This window comes from Rhinolophus hipposideros, assembly GCF_964194185.1.
Source record: "Rhinolophus hipposideros genome assembly, chromosome: 5".
Lineage (NCBI taxonomy): Eukaryota > Metazoa > Chordata > Mammalia > Chiroptera > Rhinolophidae > Rhinolophus > Rhinolophus hipposideros.
The window spans coordinates 65,973,174-65,993,233 of record NC_138051.1 but is presented as its reverse complement, the minus strand read 5'-3'; the positions used below and the strand labels follow the sequence as shown (position 1 = coordinate 65,993,233).

The window sequence follows — 20,060 nt, the reverse complement described above, 5'->3', positions numbered from 1 at the left end:
GAATGGTCCCTATGGACTCTGGTTGTGGCAGCCATACATTTTACTGTCGAGGCACTTAAAATCTATTTCCAGTTTTTCCTCCAGGAAGTTCTCACACTGGTGTGACCTCTTTGTTCCCAGGTACCTCCAGAGCATCGGTTACTCGCTGTAAACCAGGAGCGAACTGTTCCAGTTCACACAGTGGCATCAGTAGACAGCTGTCCCCTCTCTCTATCACCGAAGACTCTTCTGCTCCCATTCTTGAACTTCAGCGCCGAGGATCATCCGGAGTTTGTGGACACAGAGTGGAAAGGCAGAACAGATCAGGTATGCTGGTGGCCTCCTCTCACCCGTCCCGGTAATCTTCTAACCCTCCGTGAAAGATTTCACCACAGGCACAGAACGCAGAGGTACTACATGAAGTCTTAGGGGAGGATTTAGAAATGTATAGAGACAGATGGTCCCCGACTTACACTGGTTCGACTTAGGATTTTCTTACTTTTACAATAGTGTGAAAGCAATGCGCATTCGGGAGAAACCATACTTTGAATTTTCAATTTGGACCTTCTTCTGGGCTAGTGATACGTGGTATGATACTCTCTCCTGATGCTGGACAGCAGCCGCCACCACAGCTCCCATGCAGCCATGGGCAAACAACCCATACCCTACAGTGCAGTATTAAACGCGTTTTAGACTTACAATATTTTCAACTCGTGATGGATTTATCAGGACATAACCCCATCATAAGTCAAGGAGCATATTTGTACAATTTGTGAGGGGTGTGTGGTGTAGCCGAGAATACCAAAACCTATCTTTGAAGGGCTTACCACGTGGTTAAACAATGGCATCTAATGACGTTTATAAGGTAACTTATAAAGATTTTCTCATTATCTTCAAGGTATCAAAAGCCATCATCTTTTACCTTGGCCCTGGGGTTCAATAATAGTACACTGTGCCCATTTTGAGAAGAATAAAAACACCAGTAAAATCAGACTCTGCTCTTGTCCTCATCAGGACTACCAGTCCTTGGAGGCCTTCAGGTTTTCCCAATTTTACATCTTCAGAACACTTCATTTGCCTTCTAATCAGCATTTACTGATCAGTCAAGACCTTTAGCCTCTCCCCTCATCTGTATGACCACTCACCAACCTCTGGGTTACTTGGGTCACTAGAATTGCTAGATAAATCTCATAACTATATCCATGAGTGTCCCAACAAATTTAGTAATTTTAAAGGCAGCTGGGTCCAGTAGGCTGCTGTCTAATGCTGTTACTTTTTGATAATGGACATCTTATTGCCTTCCCCAGAGAATGCTCTCAAGAACTGAGTCCATACTCACTTCTTCTCGTCATATGACCACACTTCTCCCTTTGCCACACTGCTAACTCCTTTTCCTGTACCATGATCACCTCCTCTCCATCTCTTTCACTTGCATTTTCATTCTCTCCTTCTCCATTTGTTCCTTCAGCTTGGCCAGCAACATATTAAAATCTCTTGTATCCTTAGAAACAATAACAACAGCAAAATACTCCATCCAAAAAAAAAAAAAAAAGAAAAAGTGGGTAGTAAAAAAACCCAAACAAACAAAAAACAAAACAAACAAAAACAGAAGTTTGAGAAAACTTGCTTTAAAAAAAAAAAGAGAAATGGCAATTCAGGGGACACAGTTAGAGATGAGGGGTAAACAGAGGTCTAGAGGAGACCTGAAAGCGTTTGCTAGGGTCCTACTAATTTGAGAAGAGGTTTTATTCATATGAAAAAAGATATTTTTCAACAAATGGCAGTATTTTTAAATGGTATGAGCCCCAAGGCTAAAATTCTTTTTTAAAGTAAAGAAAATGACATCTTAGATCTTCAGAAAGTTTTAATTGGCTTTAATAAGTTGCAGTAACATTCCTATTATTCCAGTTATCTGCAGAATAGAATGTTTCAGTTAATTAAACATACTGGTTAATAAAGACTTGCCCTATCTGTCATCTACAGATTATCAATTTCAAAAACTATACCATTAAAGATCACATGGGACATAATTTACTCTTTCTGTGATAATTCAGAAGCCACTTGGGGATATTCCAGGGCACCACAAATAAAATAAAAGGAGAATAATCTGAAGAGCAGCTCACCAGGCTTTCATGAATGTTATGGTACTTAAATTCAAAATGAATCCTGTGAGATCGATACTATTACTGTTTGACAGATAAAGAAGCTAAGACTGGAATGAAACATGTCCTTAGGGCCATACAATGGCAAGGCTAGGACACGATTCCAAATTCCAGTCGCCTCTACCATCAATGTGTGTGACTCCAACAAAGTTCATAAAAATGGATGGAGAGTTCCTGGTAAATCAGTTTTAATGATATACATAAAAACTATAAATCTAAGCAATACTATTTTTGAAAATCATATTTAAAATAGAAAAATAAAAGAGCACTGGAGACCTAATCTCTCTATGGTACCTATAGATGGTAAAAATTAAAGAATTGGCAATAATTAAATCTAGTTAATAGAAGAATAGGCCAACACTATCGGAGGATGTAGGTGACTATTGATATCATCAAAAGTGCTACCCATGGTATGGTGGTAGTCCAGAAGCAATCTTCAAAACAGGTGACAGTGAAGGCAGGTACCAGCTCAAAGGGATACCTGCACTTTGTAAAATCATTTCTCCTTTATGAGATAGTCCCTGAGAATAATGGGATCTGAAGTGTAGTAGAGTACACTTTTCTCTTAAGTGTCACTTCTCTGAAACTGCAAGACTGCAACACTGCCGTTCCCGCCAGGAAAGATAACTTTCTCCAAACCATTTCTGAAACTTCTAGGGCTTGAACAGAGTACTCGCACCTCAATGCTAGACACAGTGAGTATTCAGAATAAAAAGCTTGGACCCTGAGGTCATACTGACTTGGGTTCATCCTTAGATAACCTTAAACCAAGTCTCAGTTTTTCATCTATAACATGAGAATAGTACCTACTTATGTGGGGAGGTTTGTGTTTCTTTCCCGGGCTCCCAACACAAGAGTCTTATGCTGCCCTCTGATTCATTTTAGGGTTTAACCCTCCCTCTACTCTCTGCATAAGCCACATGATCATACAGGGAATTTGCAGAACTGTTTTCAAGAGCAAATATTGTCTCTACAGTCAGGGGAATTGGCTAACTCATATTTCCAGAGTCATCTCCACATCACTGCATCATGGAAGTTTCTCCTGATCATTTCCTACTCCACCCCTTAACAAGCTCTTCTCTGCCTCTGTATGCCTTGTATCTGCCATACTTGGCTTTTATGACACTGTATTGGATGTGTTTTCTGGCTTTCTACTAGGCCATGAACTCAACTCTTTGAACCCCTGGGACCCAACTGACTGACTAGCTCCTGATAGTCTGCACAGGATTTGGTTGAATAAATGAATAAAAGAGCACCAGTTTCCATCCTCTGGAGGCCTAGGCCCCGAGCATTCAGAATTATTTGTAAGACCTGAAAATTATACAGTAATTGCTGTGTTCATCCTTACTTGGTTAATATTCCCCATGAAGAATTCACTTTCCAGACTTGTTCTCCTCCCCCCAAATAATTATATCAGAAAGCCTTAGCTGGGTGAAAGTTTTCACTCCAGTGAGGCACTCACACACCTGGCTCATTAAGCAGTAGGAACACATTCAGCAGGACAGCCAGCAGGCGCTGGAGAGGTAACGTGAGAAACGCATCTACTACCACTTACAATCTGTGGGCTGCACCACTTTCTTCACCCCGAGAATAAACCTTGTGCTTAAGGGAGATGCCTGAAGACACAAAAGAGAAACTTGCAGACAGTTCTGCCTCCCTTCCCCCAGGATTCAACCATCCAGGATCTCAGGGAGCACAGGGATACAGGGGGCCTTCTGCTCCCACTTAACTTCCTGACAGGCACATTAATTCATTGTGTTGAACTTGTTTTCCCTATCAGAGGAGAAGGCCTTCAGGATTGTCACTTTCAGAGAGCTCTGACTAGTTTCGTGTAAAAAAAAAAAAAAAAAACTACTAAATATTTTTAGTCCATGTAAAAATACAAAGTAGAACTCACTGTGCTCCCAGAACTATACTACATGGTAATTTGTCCTGAGGTGGGAAATGACTTTGTATAGTCAGGACTACTCTGTTCTTGGGACACATTGCTTTTCAATTTAAAAGTCATCGTTCCTGCAGTTAAAAAATAAAAAGAAAAAATAAAGAAACAAAACAAAACAAAATCCTCAGTGGAATATAACAGCAAATGCTTATTTCTCGCTCACTTTTCCTGTCAGCAGATGTAGGGATGCTTCGGCTGGGTTCTGCTCATTCTTCTACATGGACCAAAAGAGCAGCTCCTACTGGGGATTTTCCATCTAGTGACAGAGAGGAAGCGCAAGAGAGCTGGTGAGACCTTGTGATGCCTTTAGAAGCTCTACTGGGAGGTGGCATACTCACATTTGCTCACATTTGATCAAACAAAGCAGGTCCTGTGGCCTAGGCCGAAGTCTTTGGGGCTGAAATGTGTAAAGCTCTTACAAGGAAGTGGGTAGAGTACACTGCAGAACAGCACAGCACACAGCTAGTTCATGAACACCGTCAGGGCCTGGATGGAGGTCCAGATACATACTGTACCTTACAGAGCAGAGATTCTGGAGAGAAAATGAGCCAGAGTTATCACTCTTTTCAAATGAAGGTAGAAAATAAAACCACTGGTGATTCTACTGTCTGCCTCTTTGATTGCTGCTTTATAACGTGATTCCCACACATCTGTTTCCCGTTCCTGTTTACAGGAGATGATGGAACACAGACTCATCCTGAAAACAGCAGCCAAGACAACAGAATCAAGGCTCGCTGCCTGTCCTGCACATCCGTGCTTCTGAAGGCTGTCTGGGGACTCTTGATCATCTTGTCAGTGTCATCGTCTTGGGTTGGAACAACACAGATTGTAAAAATTACTTATAAGAACTTCTACTGTCCATTTTTCATGACGTGGTTTTCAACAAACTGGAACATTATGTTTTTCCCAGTCTATTATTCTGGTCATCTGGCCACTGCTCAAGAAAAGCAATCCCCAATGAAAAAGTTCAGGTAAGTTTTATGTTAAATGGCCAATAGGAGATGTTTTAAAAGAATTCCATGGAAATATGCATAGTTGTATCTCTTTGGAATATAAGCTGAATTGACTTGGGGCGTGTGGAGAGACAGGATCTGAGGTCGGTAATGAATACATGAACGCCAGGAACCAGAATCATTCCCCCTAAAAAAAAAAAAAAAAATCACTGAGGGTCTGCAACATGCCAGACACTGTGCTGATGCTTTTGTATATCTTACCTTATTTACTCATCACTGGTGGTAATACCTGCCTTTTACAGTGGTGTTATTCTCCCCATTTTAACTCAAATGCAAACAGGTTTAACAAGGTTAAATGATGTGTCCAAGGCCACACACTTATAAATAATGGAACCCAGATTTCAACTGAGATCTATTTATCTCTGAGAGTCATGTTTTAAAAGAACACCTAGTGTCTCAAGCCCAGAAGAAAAGAAAACAAAAGCTGCATTAAAAAGATTAATTGAAAAATATTTGCTCTGTGTTCTGGACACTATGGTGCCTAAGCAGCTGAAGCGACCTCATTTCATACATGGCCCTGGGGTAGTTTGAAAGATGCCGTTCTTTGTTGGCTAGGAGCACAGGGGCCCTTGTCTGTTGGTTTTCCAGCCATGAACTTGGTAGTACCATCGTTTTAGTGGTTGCTCTGTGCTAAACCTGGCTTCTGCAGCCCCATCTTGGAGAGCCCTGGAAGCTGGCAGGGCCAATGTCCACCAGCCCTGCACAGCACTCAAGGCAAGCCAAAGCTGCATTTGGGTCAACGTTCCTTTGCTAACGGACAGCTTCTTGGAAAGGAACAGCCCAGTGTTAAAGAATAACTTCCAAGACAGTAGCTCTGATCTCCAAGAAAAAACACTAGTCGGGACCTCAGTGGATGTCAGTGGGAGAGAAACAATTCTCCACACTAGCTTATTGTTCCTTGGCCAAACGACAATAAATTTGTCTTGTGGGAGCCCAAAGAAACTTTCTTTCTTGCCCCTATCCCTAATGAAAGAAGGAATGACTACTATAATTGGTGCATTATAAGACTATTCTAAAAAGCTTCGTAAACTGTGAAGGCTGTGTCTTCAATTTCCATTTTCTATCACCAGCTTGGAAGTGCCTGAGAATATTAAAGTCACACTGAGTGGATTTTCCACGTGTGTCCATGAAAATTCAATTCTAATTAAAGAAAAAAAAAATTAATAAATATTTTCTGGTTTGGAGGAAAGGAAAAAAGCCTTCTACTTGTTTGTGATTGTTAAAGATACTTGGAATTTGATTCCCATTGACATAGACATGATCTCGGGTGTAAGTTCTTTTTTAATAATAATATTTAATAAACAATTGCAGGGGACACAATGATCAGACTAAAATTCTCCCTCTTTGAAAATACGTGCATTACCCATGGCAGGAGGGTTCTGCTGGAATTCTCCTATGGTTTAGATACACAGGTTGATACGAACAACAGAAGTTTAATATGGGAAGTAGTATACCTCAGAACACGTCAGAGTGAGCCAAGTCGGTTTTATTTAAGACAACCCATTTACAAGAGGCGGCTGCTGACAGAAATGTTTTGGAAATAAGCTTCATCTTTACCTCATCTCCCATGATGGACTGACACTGAATTTAGCAAAATCTGTGATTTGAGACACCTCCAACTGTTAGTGCCTATAGAGTGAAGTTGACCATGTCTAAAATCGAATCGAAGAGCTTTGATTGTCAAACAGAAAACATTGTCTTTGAAGGGACTGTTGTCCAGGGCCTCCTCCATAGGAGAAGTACATAGTACCAGAAGATTCTGAGATCCCTGATCTCTTTGTTCCCTGTTGACTCATTAACGCCATCTGCCAAGAAGGCACTCCCCAAAGCTCTGAGGGCAGAACAATGGGAAAACGGAGTTAGTGTGTAAGACTAGAAACAGAATTTGTCCCACAGCACCAGACCTTCTGACTAGTTTCTCCTTTTCTCTTGAATGATATGAAAGCATTTCCAGTTTTTTTCTTATCACTAACATCAAAAGAATTTTTCATAAAGTATTAAGTCTAGATGGTAACAGTTGTCTGTTTGGAAGTAGTTTTTGATACTTTGATCCTTCCATTTATATACTATGAAGAGAATTCAATTGCCTCAGGTGAATTTGAAATTTAAGAAGAAAAATATTATATGCCACAGTTTGAATAGTGGTGTTTCCTTAAGGAAAAAAAAAAATCTCTAGAAAGCATGAAACTAGAGCCAAAGATATATTTGTCTATGTCAGGTACCTATGAAGTGTGCTTACAATGCCATCTGACATCCAGAAATGGCTCAATAACTAGTAGTTGCTATAATGATGGTAAGCATAATTAAGTTATTGGTGTCTCCCAACTTCTAAACTTCAGTCCAAGTTTTGCCACCTGTCAATGCCGACTCTGGTCTAGAAATCCTGATCTCATCATTCCAAGAAGAGACCCACTGTTAATTGCTTCTCCATAGAAATCTATTCTTTTTTCGGAAATTTTGCATTTCTTAGCAGTTTAATGCTTTAGTAGCATAAGGTTCTACACAGATGACCTGGCGTTTGAATGGAGAGCATTTTTAATTCTTGCAACAGCAGCGATAAATAAATGGTGAGAAAGTTGACAGTGAGAGAAGGAAAAAAAGGGGAACAATGAGGTAGGCAATGCCTGGAGGACAGGGCTAGTCAGGAAAAAAGTATAGTCTCTGGGGAGAGTGGGGGGCGCTCTCCCTCTCAGCAGTGCTTTGCCTGGGGGGCTCTCCCTGTCCATCTGCTGCTACTGGTCTTCCCTGGGGGGTCAGATCGTTCACTTGAATGCGTACCAAGTTTTTGCTTGAGAACACTCAACCCAGCATGATGGTGGACTTGGGAAAGAACAACCATCACTGCCTGGCTAGGGCCGGTGATAAGAAATTCTTTAATCAGAAATGGGTTTGTTATAGTCTTTCATAAATGTGTATTTTAAAAGGCATTTAGTAGTTGTAGATGTGAGGATAAACCCACGACTGTCAACTCCGGCCCTCGCTGGCAGACTCTCATGCAGCAGATCCCTTTGTAAGTACAGAATATGAAACCTGTGCCCAGGATGTTCTGTGAACACCGCTGCTTGTTCTGTGTGTGACTCTGATTCCAAGTATCTTTATGCCTATAGGGTTTGGGAGAGGCCATCTATTGTCCTGTGTGTGTGAACACGTGTAATTTCTATTTCCTTTACTAAGGCTTTGTGCCTAGGTGATTTAGTCCCTTCACTAAAGTTCTGTCTCTTTCCAGTTAAAACTTACCTTTGGGAAATCACATTGTCATTTTAGAAAAATCCTCTCTTTTGTTGTCTCCCACATTAAAGTGAACGACTACATGGTTTCAGTGTATGCACGTTGCATTTTTAACCATCCTGGAACGGCTGGCCTGCAATTCCCAGTATTCTAGGCTGCTTGGGCACAACGTTTGCCGTGGGATGCTATTGGAAGGCCATCCCCCTATGCTTAGAGACTCACCAGTGTGTCATTCCCTCCTCCCTGTGGTCCTCCTGGGGGGTAAAGGGACATCAGCTATGGCATGCAAACATTGGCTGGAGATGACTTTGGTATGCAATATTTTGAGGCACAATTATTTGTTTTCAGGAAAAGCTGGAAGAGAAGCCAGTGCTAGTACGATCTAGAACCATGTAAATAGATTTCGTTATAGATGTGTAAACATTAGAACTTGTTGGTTTGAACAAGATTTTTATACTACTCTTGAAAATACAGGACCTGGCTCATTGTATAGCTGTCCAGTAAGTGGTTACACGTTTATGAACAACTAAGTGAAAAAATTAAGCTGAATTCTCCCAGTGGCAAGCCTATTTTTAGTTTATCGTGAAATAAGCAGTTACTCTATCACTTCCTTTGTTGTCTATCCATATCACTAGCTTGAACATTTTGTTGGGCTAAATAATCAATTTAGTCAGAAATCAAACAAATGAATGATTTAATCGAAGTGACTATTTTTACACAATGAATTCAGATAATTCCTCCAAAGGGGCCAAATGTGTGTATATAACAAAGTTATATTTTGTTGAGTTTTGTTTTCATTTTATGTTATTTTATTTTTTACTATTTTGAGGTTATGACAGAAGCTTTCTTTGTTTTGCTTTTTCTGCCTTAAAATGCTAGAGAAAAAGGAAATTCCTCTAACTGGGCAAATATATTAGAAAGAGACTTAGTGCCTTAGGAATAGTAACCTCTCAAGCTGTGAGTGGCTTTCCATGATATGTGAAGTTGCAAGTTGTCTGTAGTCTTTTCACACAGTAACATCATCCGGACGCTGCTGCATTAGCTCACTGGGGAAAAAAAATCTCTTTTAACAACTAGTAATTTCAACAAACACTTGTTTCTGTATTTTTCCGGCTTCGCTGAGAATGTTCAGCAACAGCAGAATGTCTGCCCCAGCCATGGCGAGAGCATATGTAGGTAGGAGAGGCCTAGGCTAGCTCCGTGCCGGGCAGATGTGGGCTCTTTTCCATGGAACCCTTTGTGGTCTGTAGATGGCAGGACTGGGTTCGGTATGTTCTACGGATGACCAATGAGTCTTGAGGGTTTGTGCTCTTGCCTGATGATGGCTGTCGAGCGTTAGGCAACACGAGATGTGTCACAAACAGTACCTGACTCTTAACCTCTTTTTCTTTCCTAGGGAATGCAGTCGGATTTTTGGGGAAGATGGTCTGACGTTGAAGCTCTTTCTTAAAAGAACTGCTCCCTTTTCTATTCTATGGACTTTGACTAACTACCTGTATTTACTGGCTTTAAAGAAGCTGACAGCCACGGATGTGTCTGCTCTGTTCTGTTGTAACAAAGCGTTTGTCTTCTTGCTGTCATGGATCGTGCTGAAAGACAGGTTCATGGGAGTGAGGGTAATAGCACTCTTGATTAAATGCGTGAGGCCGCCCTTAATCATGACTCCTTGGCATCAGGAGAGCTGCTTTGTGTCATGAAGTGTCTGTAAAACGTTCCCATTGGTTCTAAGTACAAGTCGGAATTTGAAGGTTTATAAGGATGCCCAGGCAGGAACAACCTCATGAAAGGGTAAAGAGATTTCCTCTGAGCAGTGAGCAGATTCCAACAGGAAGCACCAAAACAGACAGGGAAAATAAGTACTTTTTTAGAATTAACAGTGTAATCAACTCCTTCTGTCCTCAGGAAAGAAGGGTCTGAGAAAACTAGCCACAGTAACGATTCTGATTTGGTTTTTTTCAATCAACATATGTTAGGACAACTTCCTCATGTTTTCCCCCCCAGAGATGGATTTAATTAATATTAGTGTTTGTAGATAAGATTACTAAATAGTAATTAAAGTGGTAATGGTACAATGTTGTTAAAAGTGGTTCTATGTCTATGTGACTAATCTGGAAATGGAACGTAAAGCAATAGCTTGTGCTTTGGGTACAAATTAATTGAATTGCATTAAACTAACACCAACTACTTCAGTTCTGAGTTTACTCCTTTCAGAAATAATTTTTTAAAAACATCTATGTTTGTTCTATGTTAGCTTGATTGAAAGCCATGCAATTTTAAGGAGCCAGATCTCATTTATATAATGAGATGAAAATACTCAGAAAATAATTCTTTAGAAGGAGGTCTAAATGAATAGCCTGTTCTCAGAAGATAAACATCATATAATTATTGTTCTCTGAAAGAGATATCCAATATTGGATTTGAAATTTGTTTTGCTATCAAAATATTGCTCTTGTTGGAATGATTACAGGGTCCTTTCCTCCCTAAATGCTGAAATTAATGTCTATAATAGATAGAGAGTTTATGATAACCATTAACCTTATTCTTTTAAAAAAATAGCAAATTCTGGTTGCATCTTGGGAGGGGCTGCTCAAAAATTCAAGACTAAAGCTTGACATGAACAAGAAGTAGATAGTTATGGTAGAAGACAAGATGAGAAACTCTAAATCGGTCCATGATACTATTAGAATATATCCAGATGTGGTACCACTCTCTGCACTAGCTAATCTTAGATTTGACACCCAATGGGCTTAGCATCTTTTTTTTTTATCCATGGAGTGCTGGTGCTGGCTCTCCACCATCAGGTGCCCTGACAAGTGCCTGAGAATAGGGACCTTCTCTGGAGAGTTCAGTGATCCATTCAGGATGGGCTACATAACCTGTGGGGGCCAGTGCACAATGAAAACGCAGGGCTCCCTGATAGAAAAATTATTAATAATTTCAAGATGGCAACAGCAGAGCTTTACCCCAAGGAGAGGGGCCCTATGTATCTGTGTAGGTCATAAGCCTGTACATCTAACTCTGCCTCTATCTCTAACACCTAGAAAAATTCAGGGGCAAAAGTAGGGGCTCAATAGATATTTGAGGATATAGTGAATAAACTCATGCTTATGCGATCTTTCTCTTTTCTATCTACCACCATCATGGATCACTCATGAGAATTTTGAGGACGTTGTGAGAAGAGGGGGGATAAAAGAGACATAATGCTTTTCTGCTCTTTCAGTGGCATCTGAATACAAACAGGAAACCAATATGTTCACTATTAGATTTACCACTGAGAAAATCGACTGCATTAGACTGAATGAATGCATTTAACTATGCAACTTACTGATGCAAGAGATCATATCGAAAGAGGTTCAATGTTTATTGGAGGTCTTTTAAGGAAAACAAAAAACTTACCTATATAACTTATATTGAAATCACAGAAATATAAGAAATCTGCCTAGAGGCTACAAACCATTGCCATTTTTAAATTGGCACCTGTAGTGGGTTGAATGGTGGCCCCCACTAAGGTGTCCATGTCCTAATCCCCAGAACGTATGAATGTGGCCTTATTTGGGAAAATGGTCTTTGCAGACATTCTTAACATAAGGATCTTGCAAAGAAGAGACCATCTTGGATTATCTGGGTGGCCCCTTAATCCAATACCAAGTATCTTTATAAGAGAGACACACAGAAGGAGGAGGCAATGTGTCCACAGAGACAGAGATTGGAGTTGATGTGGCTACAAGCCCAGGAAAACGGGGCAGCCAGAACCTGCCTGTCCGAGGCAAGGGAAGTATTCTCTCCTAGAGCTGTTGTTGGGAGCATGGCCCCTCTGGATTTAAACTTCTAGCCTCCAGAACTGTGAGAGAATAAGTTGCCGTTGTTTCTAGTCACCGAGTTTGTGGTAATTTGTTACAGTAGCCTCAGGAAATTAATACAGCATCTGTAAGTAATAAGACTTGATAGAAAAAAACGTTAAGTAGCCAATAGTAATTGTTGTACGTATATACATAAAGTAAGACATCATAGATAGCAAAATAGTACATATTAATGTCAGGCATGCTTTCCTTTTTAAATAACAGGAAGTACTTTACTTCTCATTAGAAAACATTAGGAAGTGTCGAATGCCATGTTTCAGAAACCTGCCCAGGTGTAATTTTAATGATGCCCATAATCAGGTCATGAAATATGAGAAGCACCAAAATGTATTCAGCATTTTGCCTTTTGACACCATCAGCAATTCTTTTCCTCCTGACACATATTGAAAACATGTATAATTAGGTCATTGGAGAAATTAAAGGAGGGCAAACAGAATACTGACAATATAAATGCAGCTCTTATTGGCTCCATCCATAAATACTCTAAAGAATAGCCTGTATCTGCCACCTGACTTGGAATACTCTTAAAAAAAAACAAAAAGGAAAAATTAAAGGGTTGCTTTCAGTCATCAAAGTAAAATTAACGTTTCTGGCTCATTCTAAGGCTTTAGTAGTTTAGAAAAAGACCTGTTTTAGATTATAATTCTCATGTGTTGAGCCTCAAGAATGATCACATTTAAAACAAATATACGTCCTTCCCTACTTCTATTTTTCATGCCTTAAGTTATAATATCAGTAAATATGGATTTATCTGGAGCACTGGTTGGCCAAAATTAGCAATGCTCACATTAAAACTAATTTTGTATTCTGAATAACTTGTTATTATTTTGTTTCCTCTGAATGTTTATTGAATTGCAGTGGAAAGGTAATCTGTTACACACTTATTTTTCTGTTATGAAATCATTTCAATCAATTCACCGGTAAACTTTGGTGTGTTAGAAACTTCTTTCATGAGCAATTGCTTACAGTTGATAAATGATTATCCCATGGAAATTAGTAAACTTTTTTAAAAGATTTTTTTTAATTGCAAAAATGTTTGTTTAAGTGAGAATCCAGTTCTTGCAGCTTTGAAGATGGGTGTTTTCCCATCTCCAAGATCTCATCTTGTGTAGCTACAGTTCTTAAACTCATGAGAAGCAGAGAAACCACTTTTTAAAAAGTTTTTCCTCAAAGAAAATGAGCTACTGGTTGGGGGTTTTCTCCTCTGTCACTGCTGTCTATTTCCCGCCAATGAAAAGTAAATGTTAGACTAAAAAGTGAAAACCTTTTTTTAAGGTCTTGTCTGCCCTTCATTTTTTATATTATTTATCGAAACTTTCCTTTTTTAAATTTCCTTGAACATGTGAAGAAAATTGGTAGGTGGTGAATGGTTCAGCAGACCCCATTTTTCTTAGCAGATTTAGCAGATGAATTCATGTCCCTTCAGCTCGGCACCCACATATTTTCTAGTTATAATTGTCTCCCTATGCAGTTAACTTCCCAAATTGTGGTGCTTTTGGAGACTTTGCTACATCTACCAAGAACTGACTGGAGTGTGTCAGTTAACGTGAATCTTTCATGGCTTAAACTGCACTTCTCTGAATTCAAATTGGGCTCCAGAGCACTCGAAATCAGGACACTGGAGCTGAGCTGCTACTGATTTGTGCCAATATTACACATTTAGATGAGATTCAAGAAAAGCCTCTTGATTCCATCTTGCCTTTGGTTGACTTTTATGCAGTAGCTGTTCATTCAGGTACAGAGCAGAATCCTCTCTCCAAACCTTGATGCTTCCTGGAAGAGGCAGCAGAGGGTGCATAGTGGAACTCAGCCCTTTCATCCCCCTCTTGGCAGGAGAATGATTTATGAGTACCAGGGGGAGAAAGCTGAGTTGTAATGGCTCCAGTTTTATGCCCACGAGGAATCCATAAACCCTTCAACAAGGAGCCATCAATAGGTACACTCTATCCCCCACCACACACACACACACACACACACACACACACACACACACACACACACACACACACTTTAGTCTTTCCTTCTGGCATTTCTTTTCCTCCTTTTCATCTTGATCTTCCATTGAGATCATTTTCAGATAGATTTTATTCATAGAAAAATCATTGTGTATGTGTGGCCGGGGGTGGGAAAGTGGGAATCTTGGTTTGAGGCTCTGCACCCCTTGTATCTGACCCATCCTAAGGACTGACCCTCCTCCCCCTCACCCATGCATAGTATCTGGACAGCTATACACTACCCACCTCTTTCATTTCTCTCACTTTAATTCCTGCCCAAGTTCTTTGGATCTGAGGGAAACACATGGTTCATCTTCATGGAACCTTAAATGTAACATGTGGATAAATTTAAGGATTCTGTATAGCCATGGTTCCTTGAAAACAGGCTCTAAATGTACTCAGAGAGAACAAGGATGGTCATCCGTGCAGGTCTCATTGGTCAAGCCATGAATGTGTGTCCCACATTCAGCTGCTGGCTGACCTTTAGTCTTGAACGTGAGTACAGCCTGGCTGGCAGGGTAGCTTTGAGACCCTCCACAATAGAGGCAGCGGTAGGCTTGGGATTCAAGGGTCCTTGGGAGTCAGTGAAGCTCCTGCCTGCTCCACCCACCTGCAAAAACAGGGCTAACCACAAGGCAAATTAAGGAAAGATACTGGGGTTACAAAGAGAAAGAGAAGCAATTAAAGGTTCATCTCAGTATCCTGAACCCTAGAAGACCTGATATCTCTATGTGAATAGTAATTCTGGAAACCATTTGTCAGTGGGAAACACGGTGAATGTGACGAGGCTGGAAACCCTCATGGAAAGCCAGAAAAAGGCAGGACCCTGGTGATTTTTGAGGGCCTGAGACAAAAGAGGGAAAGAAAAATGAAGACATAAGAAGACAAAAACAGCGAAAAGCAAGATGCTTTTCTAGCCTTTATCTGTACACACTTAACTCTTTGAGAGGTAAAAGAAGCCTAGCTTTCATGCAGGGTCACAGGTGGTACGGTATATAGCACAGTGAGACCACCAAATGTTTACGTTTATGGTCCTCTTTGGGCTTTAGGAACAGACACGAACGGCCTCATGATCCCTCTGGTTGGCCCAGAAAGTTGATACAGAGACTGTCAGAGGAAGGTAGCTGTCTCCTGTCATTCCAGTGGCATGCTGGGATAATGGGCTCACCATGATGTGAGAGGACGGAGAGGTTCAGACATTGTCAGTTTTATGGTCACTGTGGTTACTAACATTTTCACCCAAAACAGATTCAGGTAATGGTCGTGGTAGGTTTTCTGTCTTATTTGGATACCTCTGGTTGGTGATGCGGCTGGAACTGGAATAGGTTGTGAGGAGAGCCATGTTTTTACGAAGCCAAGCAGGTGGCACAACGGTATGGTACATTTTCAGCACAGGAGTCTCTCATGGGATGCTAAGGCACTCAGAAGCACTTGTGTGGTTTCACCATGTGGATGTGCACATGGGAGCACCGCTGACACAATATTTAAGGCACTGGCTTCCTGCAGGCACGTTTCCAGTACCCTGAGCCTGAGAAGGGCCATTTTATGTTTTTCTGTTGAGGAAAACAGGTTATTAATCCTTCCTTAATGACTGATGAATTCTGAAAATGCATGTGACTCAGATCTTGGGTTGTTTGTTCTCTGCAAATTTGAGGAATATTTACTTTGCAGTTAACCAGTGGTGCCACTCTGGGACCATCCAAATGACCACTCCACAAGGGCTTCCACCCAACATTTCCCTGCATTTTCTAGATTAGCTGAGATCCCTTCCCTTGGTTTCAACTGTGTAGATAAGAAACATATGTGTTGAAATTTTCTTAAAAGATGGTGATAGAGAATTTATAGTTGTGAAATTTAAATAAAAATGTGGAAAATAATTTAACTTATCTTTCCCCACAGGAAACCTATATAACCTATAAATTACTGTTCATACCGTAGAAAAGAATTTTTCTAACATCTCAAATATTCAGATTTTCATGCTTTGAGAACTTAACTAACAGCGTTGTCTGACCCCCTAAAGTGAAAAATGCTTCTTTCCATGAAAGCAATTGAAAGAGACACCGCTGTAATTTATATGTCAATTGAAGTGGTCTAAGCTAATATTTTCACAAGCACTTGAATATAAAATGTAATGGAGATTTTAAAGAGTCTCACCATGGTTGTAACTTTGAATTGCTACACAATTATGTAATCTTTGTCCGTATCTAATTCCTATCTTGAGAAAACTTATAATAGAAATACTAGGCATATATATTTTTACTAATGGCTGACGCAGAAAAGGAAGTGTTTCCAACTGTGGTCAGATCCTTAGGATAATAGCATTAGATATTCATCACTTTCCAGACCGTGATTTTGTGTTTTGCTTTTTTGTTTGTTTTCATAATTCCCTAAACCCAGAATTAAATATTACAGAATACGTTCAATAATTTTAAACATGAAAAGCACATCATGTTAAAGTGCAGTAGGATTAACACCGTATTAACCCTGTCTTGTTTATGTGACCTAGAAAGTACAACTGATGCTTGGCCAAAAGAAAACAAATAATAATTCAAACTTATTATCCTACAAGTTCAGTCATATAAGGAAAATCGACTTGTGCACCCGAATACTTTAACCCATGGACATTATTTAAACATGAAAACAAATCAGGAAACGCCAGTGACTAATGTGCCTTTTCATTCTCCGAAATCAGACTACTCAAAGAATTGTTGCAAATCCCTGGCTGAACTATATATCCCCAAATCAAAGAAAATGATAGCCCTCACAGAATTTCCAGGTCTAGATAACCCCCTCACCATGTTTATTTATGAGACTATTCTCGTTTGGAAAATTTCCTTGATACCTCATGGTGTGTGTATTAAATTCTATTCCCTATAGTTTGAGGCATCGTTTCACTAGAACACATGCCTGGCAGCTTCAGAGAACACGATATTCACTCAGCATGAGAAACCCCTCCCATCAAGAAGCCTTCCGGATAACACTTTATGAAGACAGTATTTCACTGCTGACATGTCAGCATCTGTTCTGAAGCACGCCTGCTGTTTTTCATAAAGGACACCTCAGTGTGGAGCGGGCTCTGAAACCAACTGTGCACTTGCGTTTGGTGGTCATTAACAAAAGAATTGCTTTAGCAATGTCTAAATGATATGTGTCATCACTGCGATACTTTGCACTGGCCTAGAGCAAGTCTACGGTGACATGTTAAAGATCTACATTTTGTTGTAATAAATAATTCACTAAGGGCCAAAAATGTTTAAAAAAAAATCACATGTGAAAAAGCTATCTACTAAGGAACTGATTTACTTGAGAATACTCAGAACTGAAGCTTAAAATTTATCACCACATATGTTTAAATTTCACACCAAGTTGTGTCTTGATTTTAAAGTTGATGAGACTATTTCACAAGAAAATGACATATTGTTACCTATTCCAGGGTTGTTATTTTACTGTGTACTGTAGCTTTGAAATGTTCTTCAGTAGAACCACTTCAAGACAATTAAAGAAACAGCTGCAAACCAGTATTTTATTAAGGGAGTGGACTCCTGATTCGAATATAGCAAGTGTTATATTAATTTATAGTAAACCATTATGATTTCAGCCAAATTATGAACATTTCACTTTATGCAGTTAATGCTCCAGAAGAATTAAATAGGATTACCTTTCTGTGGTTTAATTTGCATATAAACAAAAGGAAGAACTGCCTCCATTTGACATTCCAAGTAACAGTACAAGCTTGCTCTTTATAAGAGATTACTCACTTTCTTTTTTTTTCCCCTTTGGCCTAAATTTTGCTTCCTAGCTGCATCACTATTATGTCTCTCTAATCAAATCCTGGTTATGTGGAGATCTTCAGAAACATACATTGATACAAGGAGCTGATTAAAATGTATGCTAAATTGTTTGAAGAAAAAAGATACAGTATAGATGAAAATGCTTAGAAATAACTTCCTATTAAATTTATTTCACCAATACGGGTAAAAATCTCTAGAAAGTTTAGCTAAATAATTAAATTTTTAGCCCTTAATTAGAATGTGAGCAACTTTTATATTCTCTGCCTGAATGTCTCATGAGCATACTGATTTCTTGTTAATACTGACCCTTCCTGCAATTGAACAGCGATGTACAAGAGGTAATTGGGTTTGAGGTAGCATCTAGCAACTCTCAGGAAGTCTTCAATGGCTTGCGCAAGAATATGGGGGTATCAATTTTTCTTTTTTATTTCTTTGCGTTCTATTTGATAGATAGTTGCTGCAATAATGGCAATTACGGGCATCGTCATGATGGCGTATGCAGATAATTTCCATGCTGACTCCATCATAGGTGTGGCATTTGCCGTGGGCTCAGCCTCTACGTCTGCATTATATAAGGTATGTTGTGCACTTTCTTATGTAGTACATTGTCATTTAAGTAGACTTAAGTAATAAAGTAACGAACGACAAAGAAAACCTTGGCTAGAAAAAAATAACGATGGTCTAATAATAAGTGCCATTTATTGAGTGCTTACTATATGCTGGGCACTTGCCAGAGAATTTCACCTGTGTTAATGCACCTTTATGAGACATCGGCACTTAACCCCGATTTCAAAGAGGTAATTAGATTTAATAAAGCATTCAGCAACTTTCATGAAATTTTCAAATGCTTGCTCTGGGATATGGAGGCATCATTTTTTCTTTTATTTCTTTGCATTCTAGTCAACAGATATTGTTTTGGTATGTTAATATTTTTTTAATGACAGATGAGGAAACTGAGGTGTTGAAAGATTAAGTAACTTGCCCAAAGTCATCAGGAAGTGACAGAGCCAAGATTTAAACTTGGACTGGCCAACTTCAAAGCCCTTGATCCATGGCCCTGCCCTGCCCCAAACATCACCCAGTTGTAGCAGGGGCGGAGAAAGACCTCTCCTCTCTTCATGTTTCTTTATTTGAACTATTTGTGGTCATTATTTTAACTCCAATTGAGGTACCAAAAATAATAGGTTGTCATTTTAGAGGTTACACCTAGGAGCACGGGTCATAGAAGCTCATGTTAGTAGCAAAATGAAGAGCCTCTTTTCCTCTCTGATGGATACTCTGGGTCTGCACTACCTACTCACCAGTCTTTCTCCCCTGAAGCTACCTGTCAGCAGTGAAAATTCTATTCAGAGTCCTTGCCCCTAACTTCCAAAGCAAGGACTAAGAGAGCAGATCTAAAAGTTTCTTCCTCAAAGCTCCACTTTTCAGAGCCAACTTTCTGGATACAGCTAAAGGATTGTTCCACTTTCATCTCTCTTGGTGTTTGAATGAGAAAATGGTCTCTGAAAGGCAGAAAATGCCCTTTGCATCTCTCCTGGATGCCTGCTCTGATTATTCAGTAGTGCTGCTGTTCAGAGGACATAGAGTCTATTTCCATATTGACATTTCCTGGCCCACTGATTCTGTGTGACAAGCCTGACAAGTGTTCACTCAGTTGCCATTAGTGTCTAACCTGCCCCCAACTGAGACTCCACTGAGATGTCTGATATGGACCAAAGACTAGCATGTGATCAAGTTTTCTTGATTAAGTCTCTCAAAAGGAAGAAAGAAGTTCAGTTGAAATTAAAAAGCAATACCTGGAATTGCTGTGTGACCAGGATGGCTATCCAGAAAGGATTCTCCTGACCATGTTACAGATGGATTCATTCTGGGAGTAGTAATATTTGCTGACACGCACAAAATCATATGTGCACCACAGAAAAGACCAGCTCCATTCCCCATTGTTTCAGGACTAATATAGGAAGCGGAGGGGTTAAAAAGCGGAGGGGCCAAGAAATATCGACTAGAGTCCTGTCTCCTCCCCAGCCTGATGTGTGACTTTGGGTTAGCCATTCACATCTCCTTGTGATCTTTCTCTGTGCACAGATTTAT

The 20,060-nt window shown here is 39.9% G+C and overlaps 1 protein-coding gene across 1 annotated transcript in view; it reads left to right on the top strand.

The window, feature by feature from the left end:
• The window catches only part of SLC35F4 (solute carrier family 35 member F4), a 183,381-nt gene that overhangs the window by 158,606 nt on the left and 4,715 nt on the right, over positions 1–20,060 (top strand). The window contains exons 2-5 of the mRNA XM_081048973.1: positions 121–306; positions 4,757–5,054; positions 9,721–9,940; positions 18,420–18,566. Of these exons, the coding sequence (XP_080905099.1) occupies positions 121–306; positions 4,757–5,054; positions 9,721–9,940; positions 18,420–18,566 (851 nt within the window). The remainder of the gene's footprint in view (positions 1–120; positions 307–4,756; positions 5,055–9,720; positions 9,941–18,419; positions 18,567–20,060) is intronic.